At 41.2% G+C, this 19,392-nt stretch overlaps 1 protein-coding gene across 2 annotated transcripts; it reads right to left on the bottom strand.

Moving 5' to 3' along the window:
- Positions 1 to 7,468: 7,468 nt before the first annotated feature.
- LOC135513960 (ubiquitin recognition factor in ER-associated degradation protein 1-like) lies at positions 7,469 to 19,276 on the bottom strand. Of its 2 annotated transcripts, none has more exons than XM_064937007.1 (12): positions 19,145 to 19,276; positions 18,615 to 18,747; positions 18,352 to 18,384; positions 18,108 to 18,229; positions 11,396 to 11,526; positions 11,221 to 11,293; positions 9,876 to 9,944; positions 9,694 to 9,762; positions 9,555 to 9,605; positions 9,328 to 9,416; positions 9,094 to 9,178; positions 7,469 to 8,932 (listed from the first exon to the last, which is right to left on the bottom strand). In XM_064937007.1, the coding sequence occupies exons 1-12, from the start codon at positions 19,145 to 19,147 to the stop codon at positions 8,861 to 8,863; spliced, it is 930 nt and encodes a 309-aa protein (XP_064793079.1). In that variant the 5' UTR covers positions 19,148 to 19,276; the 3' UTR covers positions 7,469 to 8,860. The 2 variants fall into 2 exon arrangements, with proteins under 2 accessions (XP_064793079.1, XP_064793080.1); XM_064937008.1 differs by having other exon boundaries at positions 7,469 to 8,929.
- Positions 19,277 to 19,392: the final 116 nt, after the last annotated feature.

The following is a 19,392-nucleotide window of genomic DNA, read 5'->3' as shown; positions in this document are numbered from 1 at the left end:
AAATAGCTGTATGTGGAATGGATCAAGGACAGGAGAGGTGTTCATACAGAGGTGCTTAAAGGAAGGAGCACAGGTAGGCCTCATGAAAAACACTGTTTCATTATGCTCTTTTTAAATACAGTAATAGGCAGTGATTTGTCAGTCACAGTGAGCTTGATAATGTGAAAGAATCCTTTTTATAGCATCACTTTCATATACTATAAATTAAGACAAATCCTTTGTGGTTAAGAATTAGAACGCAGTTTACATAACTTGATAATGACTTGATATTTGAGTGCATTCACAACAAGCCAGCTGCAGACAACTTACAAAATGCAATATTGCATTTGAGGGTTTGTTTTTCTGATGAAAATAGTTATTTGATGCATGGCCTACTATTTCTAACTGGGAAAATACATTCCTACGTCTTTTGTGAGTAAAATCCTTTTTCCAAAATTGATTTAGGTACATTTTTGTGAAGAGGTATGAGGGTTGTGATATGGGTCATTTAATAGTAAAATCATTTCAGGGATCAATACATTTCTATATTGCTGCCCCAGCATCTGCATGAACCATCAGGCCAAGTGTTTTTGGTTGACCTTGCTGGACAGAAAGAGAAGGAGGAATCGGAACACGCTGCATTCAAATTTAGGTCTTAGTTATTCCATTGTACTGGATCTAATTCATATTAGCATTTTACATACATTAATAAATGTAATACTTTTTTATGACATACTGTGAAAAACTCTTGTCTGCTGGCTCTATCACTTTCAGACATGCGCAGAGCAGACTTGAACCACAGGGGTTCTCTGTCAAGAGAGAGTAATCTAGAAGGCACAGACACACCCCTTGACTTTCAATTGGCACCGTTGACCTGTATGTATTCTCTCCTGATTGGCTCTGTGGTGCACAGTCTGGCAGTCTGACTAAAGTGCCAGAGATATGACGAGAGACATCCTCCTTTGTATTTATGGGAACAAATATTTCCTAACACTTTGGATCCTATTCTTGGACTGTTAGAAGACACAATGCATCAATGCAAAAAAAAAAGTATTATTAATTACTGTCCATGAGTAACCTCAACCTTGTGGTTCTATGGGTGTTTGGGCCAATAAAGTGCCAACTCAATTCTACCACTGACTAGTCTCTCATGCCCCTATGAACGGGGACATAGGGAAATAGTTTTTCATCTAAACCAGACCTTTTTTACTGGAGTACACTAACCCCTAATTGGGGCTCTTTTCTTGACACATAGTAGCGTTTACCAGATAACAAGTCAAGAAGAACAAAAAGTAGATTGTTGTAAGGGATTATTACATCCTGTACTGGCCCCATTGTCATATCCATTCTGGATTCTGAGTGGTAAAATCAGAGCTGAAAAATGTCTATGTATGTGTATACCTTTTCCCGCCAAGACAGAACTGCCAAAGGGGGTGGAGTTGCAATCTACTGCAGAGACAGCCTGTAGAGTTCTGTCATGCTATCCAGGTCTTTTTAAAAGTAGAAGGTCGAACTGCCCAAACAGTTTGAGCTTCTACTTTTAAAAATCCACCATTCCAGAAATAAGTCACTCACTGTTACTGCTTGTTACAGACCCCCCTCAGCCCACAGCTGCGCCCTGGACACCATATGTGAATTAATTGCTCCCTATTTATCTTCAGAGTTTGTACTGTTAGGTGACCTAAACTGGGATATGTTTAGCACCCCGGCCGTCCTACAATCTAAGCTAGATGCCCTCAATCTCACCCAAATTATCATGAAATCTACCAGGTACAACCCCAAATCAGTAACCTCGGGCACCCTCATAGATATCATCTTGACCAACCTGTCCTCTAAATACACCTCTGCTGTCTTCAACCAGGATCTCAGCAATCACTGCCTCATTGCCTGCGTCCATAATGGGTCTGCGGTCAAAAGACCACCCCTCATCATAGTCAAAAGCTCCCTAAAACACTTCAGCAAGCAGACCTTTCTAATTGACCTGGCCCGGGTATCCTGGAAAGATATTGACCTCATTCCGTCAGTAGAGGATGCCTGGTTATTCTTTAAAAGTGCTTTCCTCACCATCTTAAATAAGCATGCCCCATTCAAAAAAATTAGAACCAGGAACAGATTTAGCCTACCGATCCTTGACTTTGGCGATGTCATTTACAAAATAGCCACCAACACTCTACTCAACAAATTGGATGCAGTATATCACAGTGCCATCCGTTTCGTCACCAAAGCCCCATATACTACTCACCACTGTGACCTGTATGCTCTCGTTGGCTGGTCCTCGCTTCATATTGGTCGCCAAACCCACTGGCTCCAGGTCATCTATAAGTCTTTGCTAAGTAAAGCCCCGCCTTATCTCAGCTCACTGGTCACCATAGCAGCACCCACCTGTAGCACTCGCTCCAGCAGGTATATTTCACTGGTCACCCCCAAAACCAATTCCTCCTTTTCTGCCTTTCCTTCCAGTTCTCTGCTGCCAATGACTGGAACGAATTGCAAAAATCACTGAAGCTGGAGACTCATATCTACCTCACTATCTCTAAGCATCAGCTATCAGAGCAGCTTACAGATCATTGCACCTGTACATAGCCCATCTGTAAATACCTCATCCCCATATTGTTTTTTATCTTATTTATATTTTAATTTTATTTTTACTCCTTTGCACCCTAGTATCTCTACTTGCACATTCATCTTCTGCACATCTATCACTTCAGTGTTTATTTGCGAAACTGTAATTATTTCGCCACTACGGCCTATTTATGGCCTTACCTCCCTAAATCTTACTTCATTTGCACACACTGTATATAGACTTTTCTATTGTGTTATTGACTGTACATTTGTTTATTCCATGTGTAACTCTGTGTTGTTGTTTGTGTCACTCTGATTTGCTTTATCTTGGCCAGGTTGCAGTTGTAAATGAGAACTTGTTCTCAACTGGCTTACCTGGTTGAATAAAGGTGAAATAAAAAATAAAATAAGTAAAAAAATACTGTATGTGGAATGTCTTATGTCTGTCCTACATGTAGTGTTGGTACATGTCAAATCAAATCTAAATCAAATTTATTTGTCACACACATGGTTAGCAGATGTTTATGCGAGTGTAGCGAAATGCTTGTGCTTCTAGTTCCGACAATGCAGTAATAACCAACGAGTAATATAACCTAACAATTTCACAACAACCTTATACACATAAGTGTAAAGGAATGAAGAATATGTACATAAAAATATATAAATGAGTGATGGTACAGAACGGCATAGGCAAGATACAGTAGATGGTATTGAGTACAGAATATACATATGAGATGAGTAATGTAGGGTATGTAAACATATAAAAGTAGCATTGTTTAAAGTGGCTAGTGATACATGTATTACATCAAGATGGCAAGATGCAGTAGATGGTATAGAGTAGATTAATGTAGGGTATGTAAACATTGTATGAAGTGGCATTGTAATATTCCTCAACTGCATATATCATCAATTCTATTGCAAATAGAAGTATTATGTTCAACAACTGACATTTTCAGATATCATTTTGACAAACACACTTTGGTTCTTACAATTCATTCTCTATTGTCATAGATTTGGTGGGCACTGTCATCTGTGATCTTTGTGATATGACTTTCTTTATTAAGCACATACTGATGAAATTGTCACTTAATTTTTTTTTCTTGAAGTCTACGAACACTCTACATTTATTCACTCTGTGATCGGGTTGGATGTTATATGCTACTTTTGTTATTGTCCTGTAAATGGTTCAGTGCCTATAATTTAGGCTGTGTGTGTAGAATGGGGCATAAAGGAAATTACCTTTACTAACAGCATACACATTTGGCTTGTGTATTCATTTGCCTATAACTAATCAGAATTTCATTATGTTTACATAAAAAAGAGAATACTTCAAAATGAGAAGATCCTGCCATGGAAAAGACAACTGGGTGGACATACATTTACATTACATTTAAGTCATTTAGCAGACGCTCTTATCCAGAGCGACTTACAAATTGGTGAATTCACCTTCTGACATCCAGTGGAACAGCCACTTTACAATAGTGCATCTAAATCATTTAAGGGGGGGGTGAGAAGGATTACTTATCCTATCCTAGGTATTCCTTGAAGAGGTGGGGTTTCAGGTGTCTCCGGAAGGTGGTGATTGACTCCGCTGTCCTGGCGTCGTGAGGGAGTTTGTTCCACCATTGGGGGGCCAGAGCAGCGAACAGTTTTGACTGGGCTGAGCGGGAACTGTACTTCCTCAGTGGTAGGGAGGCAAGCAGGCCAGAGGTGGATGAACGCAGTGCCCTTGTTTGGGTGTAGGGCCTGATCAGAGCCTGGAGGTACTGCGGTGCCGTTCCCCTCACAGCTCCGTAGGCAAGCACCATGGTCTTTAGCGGATGCGAGCTTCAACTGGAAGCCAGTGGAGAGAGCGGAGGAGCGGGGTGACGTGAGAGAACTTGAGAAGGTTGAACACCAGACGGGCTGCGGCGTTCTGGATGAGTTGTAGGGGTTTAATGGCACAGGCAGGGAGCCCAGCCAACAGCGAGTTGCAGTAATCCAGACGGGAGATGACAAGTGCCTGGATTAGGACCTGCGCCGCTTCCTGTGTGAGGCAGGGTCGTAGTCTGCGGATGTTGTAGAGCATGAACCTACAGGAACGGGCCACCGCCATGATGTTGGTTGAGAACGACAGGGTGTTGTCCAGGATCACGCCAAGGTTCATAAAGTGGAAAGGAGGGGAAATAACTCACAACATGCAGCAGGACACCTTCAGCTGTGGGGTCTTTGTAATGCAGGTTTGATAGTTATATTTTCAATAATGAATGGTTAGCTGTAATGTGACAATTATGTCAAAAACTCTATTTTATTTGTTGGTGTAGATGGCCAAGGAAGTTGCACAGAACGTCCCCAACATCCCCTCCCAAATTGATATGGAACCTTCAAAAACACATGGAGCAACTGTGAAAAGAAATGGATGAGGACATACTAAAAATGTCAGGTATGCAATGACATTTAATTCAAAGTAAATATAAATTCTTTATTGTCATGTAGTTGTGTGGGACAGCCATATGTTCAGTTCATGCCTATGATGTCAGAGTTCAACAAAGCCAACAACTGTTTCATGTGTGACACTGATAAAGACCATGGATGTGGCCCAAAGACTGCCTGGGTTAGTAACTTCATTTAACATGTTTATAATCTTTGACAATAGTGACGGCATGTAAGACAATTTATGATATAACGCAATGGAGGGCTATTTCATCATCCATCATACTAAATTGATATTTGATATTATTTATGAAGTGTTACGCTTTGTTTTAGATTGAATGTTTTGCATGCCAACGGTGGTTCCATGTGCTGTAACTAGGAATGAAGACAAAATGGTTCAACAGAGTAAAGAACACAAACTGGAAGTGCAGTCTTTGTTGTTGAAAATGTATGCTATACCCCATCCACACTGAAGAGGCTCTGAAATGTACATCAACCAGGTATAAAGAGAAAGTTAACACTGTGAAATGTTTCATACTTATTTGAAGTTAAGTGTCTGTTGACATGTTGGAAAAGATTAAAGGTCTACAATTTCTGTTTAATTTGTCAATATTCAATTGTTATTCATTGATATACTGGCCACCATTACTGTGGTTACATGTTCAGTATATGTATTGACCAGCAAACCCAATGCAGCCTACCTCACTAGCTCCCTCTCATCCCTGCTTTGGACAATTAATAGCATGACTCGTACTTTGCCCTTTTCCTTTATGGTTGATATTAACGATAAAAGGAAATATTATCTGTCTCTCTCCTATTGTGTACCACTGTTAAATACTGTGGAAAAATAAAAAACAGGGAAAATAAGTACTTAGAACTAACAATTATTATAGATAAATATTAAAGAAAAGGGTAAACACAACACTGGACTGAACCCCCTAACTGTCAAACTAATATTAATGTACAATATAGAAGAGACAAAACTAGAGGTTATGCAATATGGGTGTATATCCACTGCACGCTTCTTAGGTGTGTAATTGACATGACCAAAGAGCTATTGAAATTTAAAACTATGAAAAATGTACGTTAAACCGCGTGATTTTACTGCACACAAACAAGAGTGTGCAATATAGAAGGGAGCATTCTGCACCATGTTTGAAGTCAGTCAAGTCAGACCGTTGTCACGATAACTTGACAGCTGCATGTTCTAAATTCCTCATTTTAAATTCAGACCTTCCACTACTTTCCTTCCTTCACATTCACAACAGTAAGTTAGCAGCTTGTCATAGCCTACTTGTAAATAATTACCTTGTATTTTCCTGCTATGGTGAATAAAACGTTGGCCACTCAAAACATTGTCAGAAAGCCTATGTTCTGGTAATTATATAAGTTGGCTGGACAGAAATCCATTAATGTTTATCCAGGTCCTAAGAAACATCAGACAAATACAATAATAGAATAACATAGATGTTTTGTGTATGTGGACACAAATGTTCCCTCTATTTTTTTTTCATCACCGAGCAAATTTCAGGTCTGCTGACCGCAAATTTGAACGTCGCAATTATTTTTTGATTATTTAACGAGGCAAGCCAGTTAAGAAAATTCTTATTTACAATGACGGCCGAACTCCCCTAACCCAGACTACGCTGTGTCAATTGTGCGCCATGGGACTCCCGATCACGGCCAAGGGTATATCGTGACGCCTCCAGCACCGAGATGCAGTGCCTTAGGCCGCTGCGCACTTGGTAACCTACATTCCCCTGCCCTGATCACAGTAGGGGAAAATCAAATAAAGACGCCCTTCCCCTCTGCTCTCAAAACAATGAGCTCTGTGTAGCAGGTAGAACGTCACATTGACATAACGCTGATGACAAAGCAACGTGAAGCTTGTAGTAGAGCTGAAATGTAACGCCGTATTCAAAACAACTGGGAACTCCGTAATCTCCAATTTACGAGCGTTGAAGAAAACTGGAAACTAGAAGAACAAAAAAGCTCAGATTGGGAAAGATCGTCTTGAATTGTCGACCAACTTGAATTCCAAGAGCTCTGACTTTCTGACCAAAAGATCACTGAAGCCCATAATTTTACAAAAAAATGTACCGAGTCCCAGTTGTCTTGAAAGCACCATTAGCCTACATCCCCCTGCCCTGATCAGTCAACACATATGGCCTATATTTTATAGTAAGAATGAATATAATAGAACAAAATATAAACAATATTTTTCCCACAGAACTTGAGTGTCATTAACATGTGCAACTGCTGTCATAATAAACCAGTTGTATTTTGGAACAGAACCCATGTGCTCATTGACGTAGAAGCATTAGAATATGCTCTTCCAGATCATATAAATACATCTGCCCTGGATGAACCTCTGTATGAGCATTTCATAAAGTAGCTTTTTTGATCAACCTTGGATATGATCACATTGCACACACTTACTCTTCTCAACCTACTAGCCATTTGTAGTTTAAGTTAAAAACATGTGCACACTAACCCATCATATATTCACTAAATATAGAGGGCTTTTAAATATTTATTTGTCAAAGTCAAGAAGAAAAAAAATGAAAAGGAAGTGTGCACTCCAGTGGAGGCTGCTGAAGGGAGGATGGCTCATAAAAATGACTGGAACTGTGTAAATGGAATGGCATCAAGCACATAGAAACCATGTGTTTGATACCATTCCACTAATTCCACTCCAGACATTACCACGAGCGCTTTCTCCCCAATTAAAGTGCCACCTACCTCCTGAAGTGCATTATCCCCACACCAAATGCCAAAGCATTTCTGTGACAATAGACAAGAACAACTCAAAGACAGAACTACATGCATTTAAATGGAGAGAATAAATGCATAAAAAGCATTTCTGTAAAGCTTTGTGATTGACAAGAAATAGTTTGACGGACAACAGAATGTTCATGACTTAATATGTGCCAATGAAAGGCAACATTTATACACAGGACTTTTAAATACATTACTGCAATCATAACTAGGTCGGTTGGTGGAAATAAAAGTACAGGCTTTGTTGCCGGCAATACCAGTCAGATACAAAGAAAAGGCATCAAAAAGTTGGTGTTTTTCAATCATGCAAAATATCTAATGATTTAATTTCTCTGTGTTGTTCTATCCCAGTCCATATTGTGAGACTGCCTCCATCCTCACCAACCAACCATGCAGCTCAGACTCATAAATCCCTAAATTATTCACAAGTTGTTCTTGTATCCCTTTACTGTGTTTTGTTATTGACTCCGCACACTTATCAATTACAATATGTAGCTATTTCAATACCTACTGATACACTTTAACATTAGGCTCTATAAACCAATATAATGGAAGCATCATTCCACACAAAAAGTTTTAAGACAAAAATAAACAGATATATACAGAGTGCACATTCAAAACACTGTACTTTACTTCAGAGTGTTGATAAATAAACAAACGAAATAGCATTTATCTACCACTCATCACTCAAAGTTCGAGTCTAATAGGTTCCAATGTCAGAGGAGCGTTTCCAAATTAATTTGATACATATTCCAAGAAAAATCAAACCCACTCCAACATTAACTGTCATTCCGTTGAAAGGTAAACAATGTTCTATGATATTTATCATATTGTAGTGAAAGGAAAGGGTTGCTGTCTTTGAATGGGCTCATACCAGCAACCCTGGACTCTAACCACAGTCCCAATAACATTCCATTTTTTTGATGTGCATTTAACATGCTTACCATGGGCAAGACCGTTACCATATGATCAAAGGAAAGTAACGCCTTGTTGATTCCTGCCAAGGGAAAGAAAAAAATGAACCCAGCTCTTTTCATGACCTGCTTTTATTGGTTGCTTATGGTGGGTGTGTGAGTATGTATGTGGAGTCTGCAGTCAGTCAGTCTCTGCAGTTAAATACTGTAGTGCCTCAAAGCTTTCTGCCACCCTTCTTGCGAAGTGACTTTCCCTCACCAGAGAAGGCGATGAATTCCGAATCCTCCTGAAAACATGCAACTAGCTTTAGCGTACATCATTCAAATCTGGCACATGAACCATTTGAACCATCTAAATACAGCTTTTATGCCTTCCTGGAATTTCAGTGTTTGCAAGAAAGGGATGAAGCAGTTTGTGACATTTTCCTTCTTTAACCATCATACTTACATCCTCTGTTGTTTTCCTGGGCAGAGGCCTGGAGTTTCTGATGAAGGTGATCCTGCCAACCTTGTACTCATAGTTAGGAATCCCTCTGCATTGGGACAGAGAGCGGTTAAAGATTAAGATCAGAGCTGATTTCATCATAGCATGTCACATGTAGATGTGATCTGGAAATACAAAAGTTGCCCAGATATGGGGAAAGGATTATGGGTTGTTTTAGGACTGATAATAGCTCCCAACCTTTTGATGTCACTGGGATCGATGGGGACGGGGCTGGGCTCGATGCCTTTCTTTTTGCCATCCAGGCGATTGCCTGAACCTGTGAAAGCCTATAGGAGAGAAGTATTCAGACTAATTAATGGGTTGAATTGAGGATTGCATGAGCTTCGCATAAATGAAAGAGAACGTGAACCATATGGGTATGAACTGAGGTACGCAAGAAAAAAAATCCATAAGCATAAACTCACTCGGAATCTCATGTCCATTTCAGTCCAAGTGTTGGGGTCTCCTTCCTCCTCCTGTTGTGAGGAGTGATAAGAGTTCATCAAAACATACAGTATAAACACTGAGACCGGATTAGAAATACTCTACATGTGTTGTTCTTACTGTGGGCTCCTCTGGGGCTTTGTAACACCTCTCTGGTTCTTTGTAACCAAGCGGCGCATCAAAGTCCACCTGAGAGACAACAACAGGTATGGCTGGGTGAGGTAGAGCTATTAGGTACCATAATCTAAGTTAAAGTGTTGTGTCTCCACTTATGGTATGATAGATAGTACAGAAGATCTTACATTCATATCACATTCAATGATAGATACGGCCTTGTCTGGCTTAGTCTCCATCACTCGCAGTTCATAGATCTGAAATCAGTATAGAGAAAGATAACAGGTCAGGCACAACTGTAAGCCACACACAGGCTGCCGGTGTCACATTATTTGGGGAGGACGGGTTCATATTAATGGTTGGAATGGAATAAATGGAATGTTATCAAACACATCCATGTGTTTGATACTATTCCCGCCATTATTATAAGCCATCCTCCCCTCAGCAGCCTACTGTGATGCCACACCTTACATTTAGAATAAACATTTCTGGTGACAAGTCAAATTCCATTACAGTTTTGCCTTGTGCATTGTAACACAGTCATCATACAATATGTGGCCAAATGTTTGTAGACACCCCTTCAAATGAGTGGATTTGGATATTTCAGCCACACCCGTTGCTGACAGGTGTATAAAATCAAGTACACATCCATACAATCTCCATAGAAAACACTGTCAGTAGAATTACCTTACTGAAGAGCTCAATTACTTCCAACGTGGTATCATCATAGGATGCCACCTTTCCAACAAGTCAGTTCATAAAATTTCTGCCCTGCTAGAGCTGCCCCGGTCAACTGTAAGTGCCGTTATTGTGAAGTGGAAATGTCTAGGAGCAACAACTGCTCAAATGCGAAGTGGTAGGCCACACAAGTGACTGAAGCGCATAAAACTTGCCTGTTCTCGGTTGCAACACTCACTACTGAGTTTCAACTGCCTCTGGAAGCAATGTCAGCACAATAACTGTTCGTCGGGAGCTTCATGAAAGGGGTTTTCGTGGCCGAGCAGCCACACACACGCCTAAGATCACCATGCGCAATGCCAAGCATTGGCTGGAGTGGAGTAAAGCTCGCCGCCATTGGACTCTAGAAACACATTCTCTGAAATTATGAATCTCACTTCACCATCAAGCAGTTCGACGGACGAATCTGGGTTTGGCGGATGCCAGGAGAACGCAACCTGGTCCTTACAGAAATGGTTTGTCGAGATCAGTGTGGAAGAACTTGATTGGCCTGCTCAGAGCCCTGACCTCAACTCCATCAAACTCCTTTGGGATGAACTGGACCGCCGACTGTGAGCCAGGCCAAACCGTCCTACATCAGTGCCCTACCTCACTAATGCTCATGGCTGAATAGATGTCCCCACAGCAATGTTCCAACATCTACTGGAAAGCCTTCCCAGAAGAGTGGAGGCTGTTATAGCAGGAATGGCGGGACCAACTCCATATTAATGCCCATGATTCTGGAATGAGATGTTCGATGAGCAGGTTTCCACATACTTTTGGCTGTGTAGTGTATCAAAAACATCAAACAGTTACCTTTTCATTGTAGTTAATTGCGACAACATCTCCTGTAGTTAAGCAGGCAAAGTTTCTCAAGGCATTTTCCAACCTATGAGAGTGAAGTGAAAAGTGAGAATCATTTGCATATTTTTAATGACACTTAAAGACAATGTGCAGAGGTGAGTGATTAAAGGTCTATAACTGTACATACACTGCTTTGGGGTTAGTGATATCCAGGAAGTCTGGGCTCTGTGGCTGGAACTTGGAGTATGTGGCCACCATGAGGTTCACACTCTCCACCTGGACCAGGCCCCCTTCCTCGAGCAGGAGATTCTGCATCATCTACAGGGGAAACACACAGGCAACCATGTCACTACAGACAACATACACACTAAAGTTCATGACCACAGAGAGGTGACGATTTTAATTAATGATTTTAAATACAGGGCCACTGACACAGCCCGCTACCACACTTGCGGGCTCTCCTTCACCGTGGCCAACGTGAGTAAAACATGTTAACGCGTTAACCCTGCCCAGACGGCATCCCTAGCCGCGTCCTCAGAGTATGCGCAGACCAGCTGGCTGGTGTGTTTACGGACATATTCAATCAATCCCTATCCCAGTCGGCTGTTCCCACATGCTTCAAGAGGGCCACCATTGTTCCTGTTCCCAAGAAAGCTAAGGTAACTGAGCTAAACGACTATTGCCCCGTAGCACTCACTTTCATCATCATGAAGTGCTTTGAAAGACTAGTCAAGGATCATATCACCTCCACCCTACCGGACACCCTAAACCCACTCCAATTAGCTTAACGCCCCAATAGGTCCACAGACGATGCAATTGCAATCACACTGCCCTAACCCATCTGGACAAGAGGAATACCTACGTAAGAATGCTGTTCATTGACTACAGCTCAGCATTTAACACCATAGTACCCTCCAAACTCGTCATTAAGCTTGAGACCCTGGGTCTCGACCCCGCCCTGTGCAACTGGGTCCTTGACTTTCTGACGGGCCGCCCCCCAGGTGGTGAGGGTAGGAAACAACATCTTCACCCCGCTGATCCTCAACACTGGGGCCCTGCAAGGGTGCATTCTCAGCCCTCTCCTGTACTCCCTGTTCACCCATGACTGCGTGGCCATGCACGCCTACAACTCACTCATCAAGTTTGCAGACGACACTACAGTGGTAGGTTTGATTACCAACAACGACGAGACGGCCTATAGGGAGGAGGAGGCGAGGGCCCTCGGAGTGTGGTGTCAGGAAAATAACCTCACACTCAACGTCAACAAAACAAAGGAGATGATCGTGGACTTCAGGAAACCCCCTATCGACGGGAGAGTAGTGGAGAAGATGGAAAGTTAAGTTACTCGGCGTACACATCACGGACAAACTGAAATGGTTCACTCACACAGACAGTGTGGTGAAGAAGGCACAACAGCGCCTCTTCAACCTCAGGAAGCTGAAGAAATGTAGTTTGTCACCGAAAACACTCGCAATCTTTTACAGATGCACAATCACCGCCTGGTACGGCAACTGCTCCGCCCACAACCGCAAGGCTCTCCAGAGTGTAGTGAGGTCTGCACAACACATCACCGGGGGCAAACGACCTGCCCTACAGGACACCTACAGCACCCGATGTCACAGGAAGGCCAAAAACATCATCAAGGGCAACAACCACCCGAGCCACTGCCTGTTCACCCCGCTATCATCCAGAAGGCAAGGTTAGTACAGGTGCATCAAAGCATTGGATTGGATGTAATAAATGTATCACTAGTCACTTTAAACAATGCCACTTTATATGTTTACATATGTTTACATACCCTGCATTACTCATCTCATATGTATATACTGTACTCTATACCATCTACTGCATCTTACCTATGCCGTACGGCCACCGCTCATCCATATATTTATATGTACATATTGTTATTCCTTCCTTTATACACACACGTGTAAGGTAGTTGTTGTGAAATTGTTAGATATTACTGCACAGTCAGAACTAGAAGCACAAGCATTTCACTACATTCACATTAACATATGCTAACCATGTGTATGTGACCAATAAAATTGGATTTGATTTTAAATGCTCTGACTGTTCGAGTACTCCAATATCGAAAATATTTTTTGAACAAGGCCCGCTTTGGAAAAAAATATAGGAACAGTGCACAACAATGCCTAATTAATCACAAACATTACAGATAACAAATCCTAATTGCCCCATAGAGACAGTGTACAAAACATTATGAACACTTGCACTTTCCATGACATAGACTGACCAGGTGAAAGCTATGATCTCTTATTGATGTCACTTGTTAAATCCACTTCAAATCAGTGTAGATGAAGGAGAGGAAACAGGTTAAAGAAGGATTTTTAAGCCTAGAGAAAAAAAAATGTAATTAATTTTTTTAAACCTTTATTTTACTAGGCCAGTCAGTTAAGAACAAATTCTTATTTTCAATGACGGCCTAGGAACAGTGGGTTAACTGCCTGTTCAGGGGCAGAACGACAGATTTTGTACCTTGTCAGCTCGGGGAGTTGAACTTGCAACCTTTCGTTTACTAGTCCAATGCTCTAACCACTAGGCTACCCTGCCTCCCCAATTGAAACATGGACTGTGTACAGTGTGTGCCATTCAGAGGGTGAATAGGCAATACAAAAGATTTAAGTGCCTTTTAACTGGGTATGGTAGAAGGTGCCGGGCGAACCGGTTTGAGTGTCAAGAACTGCAAAGCTGCTGGGTTTTTCCACACTCAACAGTTTTCTGTGTGTATCAAGAATGGTCCACCACCCAAAGGATATCCAGCCAACTTGACACAACTGTGTGAAGCATTGGAGTCAACATGGGGCCAGCATCCCTGTGGAACACTTTCAACACCATGTAGAGTCCATGCCGTGCCAGGCATAGACTGACCAGGTGAGAGCTATGATCTCTTATTGATGTCACTTGTTCAATCCAACTTCAAAACCAGTGTAGATGAAGGGGAGGAGACAGGTTAAAGAAGGATTTTTAAGCCTTGAGACAATTGAGACATGGATTGTGGATTGTGTACAGTAGGCCATCGTTGTAAATAAGAATTTGTTCTTAAAATGACTTGCCTAGTTAAATAAAAGGTTAAATAAAATAAAAAATGCTCAGAAGAATTGAGGCTGGTCAGAGGGTAAAAGGGGATGCAACTCAATATTAGACAATGCCATTTTAATATTAATTTATTGAAACCGTAATATCAGCTGGTTATATTATATCATGAAACACAATCTTTAAAATTTTCAAAGCCAATGGCTGTGCACTGGCATAGCTTTGTTTTGTTAATTTAGCAGACAAGATACGCTTAATTCCTGAGCCCTTAACACGGTCAAGACACATGTTATAGTAACAAACATGATGTAATATAAACAGAATTAAACAAAATATTTTTTCCAAGTGAAAAAAGTGATGCATCACGCACCTGGAACATAGAATGAAATTGTGTGTAATGGCTGTCTCGACACCAAGAAGTACCAAAAGTGTCTGTTCAGAAAAGCAGAGAGTCCGGAGAGACAAGGCTTATTCAGGGTCCCAACCCCAGACACATATGACCAGGTGCTAGATATAGGAATTCAACCGCTACAAGCACCTTTTTCTGTGCATCATTGGCTGCAAGTGACAAAAAGGTGAGCACTCCACGAAAGTAGTTAAAGTAGTTAAAGTGCTCTACCTTCGAACAACATAGCTATGATTTTTTGTTTGTTTATTATCCCAGTATTAATTATTACCCTCTTCATTGACTTATCAGTTAGTATTGCACATGTCCTACAGGCTCACATTTGTAGGCTACATTTAATAATATATTCAGTTGATCATGATAACAACTGTAGCCTAGATCCTTTGTACCGATTTTTCCCACTTAACAATGAAGTAACTGATAGGCTCATTTTATGTGGCACATGCAAATGTGTTGCATGATGACAGTCTCAGATATTAAAACCTTATTTTCCTTTTATTTAAGGTCAATTTTACAACTACTCCTGGTAAAGTAACATATACTTAAGAGGTCCTTTGGAAATGATTAGTACATGTCTTCAAGGTAATCAGCCCAGAGCAATACCAAAAGTATTTGATGCAAGAACTACTGACACAATGTGCACCTCACAAAAGACCTCATCCAACATCAAGGTGCCCAAGTCCAGTTTGACATTGCACAGAAATTCAGCAGGACCATAACGAGAGAAGACAGAACTCATGCAACGATTTGATAAAGACTGAGCTGACGCCAAAGTCTGGAAAGCACTCAATCTCAAGCAAATCTGAGGCCATCAACCATATAGTAAGTGTGCTTCTTCATCAGAAGGAGTTTGCTTTGACACCTGGCAGGTTCTACCCAAGCTTCCAGAACTCCAAAATAAACCTGCTGCACAAATTGGACTATGAGGAACAAGTGTAATGGATCAGATTCAGCAATCAAACTGACCTTACACCGTGAGAAGAAGAAACTGTCTGCCCTTTTGGCACGCAGACAAAGGCACAAATGTTGACTGTTGATTTCAACTGTGGTGCTGAAACTCTGGAATGGAAACTGTCATCTTAAATGCCACAGTTAGAGAAGTAATTTAAGAAAGAGGAAAGACGTAATACTGAAACAAATGACAACATAGACTGGCAAAACGTGTATTTACTTTTATAACGTTACATTCTTTGTTCCATTTATTTATGTAATTATTTTCACTTTCTCCACATATTGTTACATTACAGCCTCACTCTAAAATGGATTTGAAAAAATCCTCAATCTACACACAATACCCCATAATGACAATGCAAAAACAGATTCAGAAATGTTGGCTAAAAAAAAGTAAATACATTTCCTTAAGTATTAAGACCATTTACTCAGTACTTTATTGAAGAACCTTCTTGTGTTTGATGCTACAAGCTTGGCACGCCTGTATTTGGGGAGTTTCTCCCATTCTTCTCTGCAGATCTTCTCAAGCTCTGTCAGGTTGGATGGGGAGCGTCGCTGCACAGCTACTTTCAGGTCTCTCCGGAGATCGATTGGGTTCAAGTCTGGGCTCTGTCTGGGCCATACAAGGACATTCAGAGACTTGTCCCGAAGCCACTGCTGTGTTGTCTTGGCTGTGTGCTTAGGGTCGTTGTCCTGTTGGGAGGTGTACTGTCGCCCCAGTCTCAGGTCCTGAGTGCTCTGGAGCAGGTTTTCATCAAGGAGCTCTCGTACTCTACTCCGTACCTCCCCTTGAGCCTGACTAGTATCCCAGTCCCTGCCGCTGAAAAACATCTCCACAGCATGATGCTGCCACCACCACCATGCTTCACTGTAGGGATGGCCAGGTGATGAGCGATGCCTGGTTTCTAAAAACCTGTTTTCGCTTTGTCATTACGGGGTATTGTGTGTAGATTGTAGAAGTAAAACAAAAACAAAAAACAATTTTAGAATAAGGCTGTACTGTAACAAAATGTAGAGAAGGTGAAGGGGCCTGAATACTTTCCGAATACACTCTACATCCTTGCAGTTGCATGAGGTAGTAGCACAATTGTCACAGCAGCCATGTTTGGGTGATATTGGTTGCATGCCTTAATCATCAAAGAGCTGTAAGAGTTTCAACCGCCTACAGCTGGTTCTGTTTGACACATACAGTTCCTTCTTATATGAAACTCAAACAAGCGGTCTTCCACGGTACAGGATAAATTAATTTTAGCTCATGCCGTCCCTCCCTGCTCTTCCATATGCCTGCATGTAGGACTCAAGGTCTTGAGGTGGTCCATAATTGACTACATGACACACTTAAAGTCTATCCCCATTCCCAGTGCTGAAGTAGCCATCACAACTCTGAGATTAGATGACTCATTTTTCAAGGCTGCAATTATGTGCAATTTTATGCCCTTGGTTGTCTCTGAGCGGTGCATGTTGAAAAGCCTGTTTTTCAGTGTGTCCTCTGCTCCTGCTGGATGCACAGATTTCTCCCCAAGGAACTGCTGAAAAACCTTGTTGTACAGCAAAGAACAGTCTTCAATTATCTTACAGTATATGACAGTCCTTGGGGCCTCAGGCCTTGAGCAACCATGAATTCTAAATGGCATCAGTAGTTCACAAAGTAGCCTAAGCGGGAATATATACGGGACGCAATTATTCCAAATCTGCTGCTTGTTGTTGGAACACATTTTCCTACCTCAATCAACCAGTCCATTTTGAATTTGTGACAAAACTGATGCCATTTGGCAAGGAATGTAGGTTGTGTGTCTCATCAGTTAGATAAGTTTTTATAGGCATTTATTTCTGTAGGCCAAACGGGAGCTTGCGTGCGCCCTCAGCACGCTTGTGTAGAGGGAGCGGTCGGAACGCAATTGAGTGAAAGAGACAGAGGGGAAAGGGGGATTTAGGGAGAAGAATTGTATTATTTTTTGTTGTGCCCCACAAATGCACATGTACAAATGGAACACTAGAGTCAAAGCAAATGAACGTTTGTTTTTTTAGGGGTAAGGGTGACAAAATTTCACTTGCCCGTTCAGGCATCCACAAAGCACATTCCACCAAATAGTTTTGCAGTATTTGAAAAAAAGTGATCTCTGGTTAAAGTTGGAGTTTTAAAGTAGTCCATTAGAGTACTCATGCCCATCCCTAACTTTAATGCACGTGACATAACATACACTGTTCCCAGTTTAAAGCATCCATCTATACATATATTTTTTTTTGGTTGAGGTGCTCTCACTTTATTTAGACAGAAAGGAAATCAGAGGGGGAAACGGGCAAGGAGAGAAACAGTGGAAAGGGTGGGGATCAAACCCTGGTCTCTTGTGGGGAGTCTTATATATGTGACTTGTGCCAGGGAGTGTTACCACTTCACCACAGCTCTGCAGTTAAAGCATCCTTTGATAGAAATATGGCACAAGGTTTATAAAAAAAATAAGTGTTGAAATAAAACAACCCTGCTCACCCAGTGTGGCAGGTAGCAAATCCCCTCATCTGCTACAAACTCCAAGACACCACAGTGTGTCATTCTGTCGGAGTTCTTGTTGGTAAGTTTGAACAACATGGGGTAGGTGATGTTAAGTCTGCCTTTGGGGGAAAAGAGTGAAGGGTAAGAAGAAGTCATTTGTTGGGTATAAAACTCTGGTTCGGAAAAATTGCATATGTAGATCATCAGAGTTTAAATCTGGGTAAAGTAGGAGTATACTTACTTAGTTGGTCAAGTGCAGATGGCGGCATTATAACTATAATGAGAAAACAGAGCAATATGAGCACTAAAAAAACACTTACAGAGCAGGATAAGGAAGAATCAATTGACAGTAGGATGACAGTGACTGCAATCTCTACAGTCACTTCACTTGTGTATAGGACACTGGGGCAAAGCTTAGGTGTCAAACTCCATACATTCCTGGTATGGTTATGATATATTTAAAAGTTGGCAATTTATAGAATTGCCATCATATAGAATTATTACTTTTTCCTCCTTTCTCCACATCAGACCGGTCGTTGGGACCCGCCAGCATGGACACAGAGTAGCAGCGGTATTGAGTGGAGAAGCGGTTTTGGAAAGTCCGTGGCATCGGGTGGTCAAACATGTTGAAGGAAAACTGTGGCAAATATTTTGAAAAACAAAAAGTAGGTAAGTCAAGTAAAAATGAGTTATTTTTAGACAGTTGGTTAGACAACGTTACCCTGACTAATTTCAAATCCAACTTTAATTTCAAACATCATCATACCAACAAGTTAGCCTACTTCATGTAAAACTAGCTGACAAGTGACACCATTTAACTATTTAAAGCTGTACGATTCACAAGTAAAGTTGCTGAGCAAGGTAGATATGTGTCAGAATGATGGTGCATATTTCCTTTGATTTGAATGGCTAACTATTTCCTACTATCAAGCTAACAGTTAACGGTTAGCTAGTGAATTCCGATACGATGTGGCACTGGTTATGTTAGCATTTTTCATAAGCAACAGTCAAAACCAGTGTTGTCGAGTACTTACCATGATGGAAATTAGCACTCCAAACTTTATATCTCAAAATGTATCTAATAAAGCTATAATAAATAGCGTATTCTCCGACAAACTGCCTGCTGAAACTCCAATGTTATCTTCCGCTTAGCCGCAACGAAAGCAGGAAGTGACAGATTACCCAAAACAATGCCTGAACACCAATCAGAATCCTAACACCAACATTCCATTCTTTGTGATTGTCTAAACGCGCTGCCGCCTACTTGCATGCAATTTCTATT

This window comes from Oncorhynchus masou, chromosome 25, assembly GCF_036934945.1.
Source record: "Oncorhynchus masou masou isolate Uvic2021 chromosome 25, UVic_Omas_1.1, whole genome shotgun sequence".
NCBI lineage: Eukaryota > Metazoa > Chordata > Actinopteri > Salmoniformes > Salmonidae > Oncorhynchus > Oncorhynchus masou.
Note: the sequence above shows the minus strand (reverse complement) of the source record. Positions and strands in the feature narration are given on the sequence as shown.

What these genes read in the sequence shown, in the direction of transcription:
- LOC135513960 (XM_064937007.1), bottom strand. An exon ending in ATCTGCACTTGACCAACTAA is followed by an intron (nt 18,230 to 18,351) that starts GTAAGTATACTC and finishes TTTCCCCCAAAG; the next exon opens with GCAGACTTAACATCACCTAC. An exon ending in AAATGGACATGAGATTCCGA is followed by an intron (nt 9,417 to 9,554) that starts GTGAGTTTATGC and finishes TCTCTCCTATAG; the next exon opens with GCTTTCACAGGTTCAGGCAA.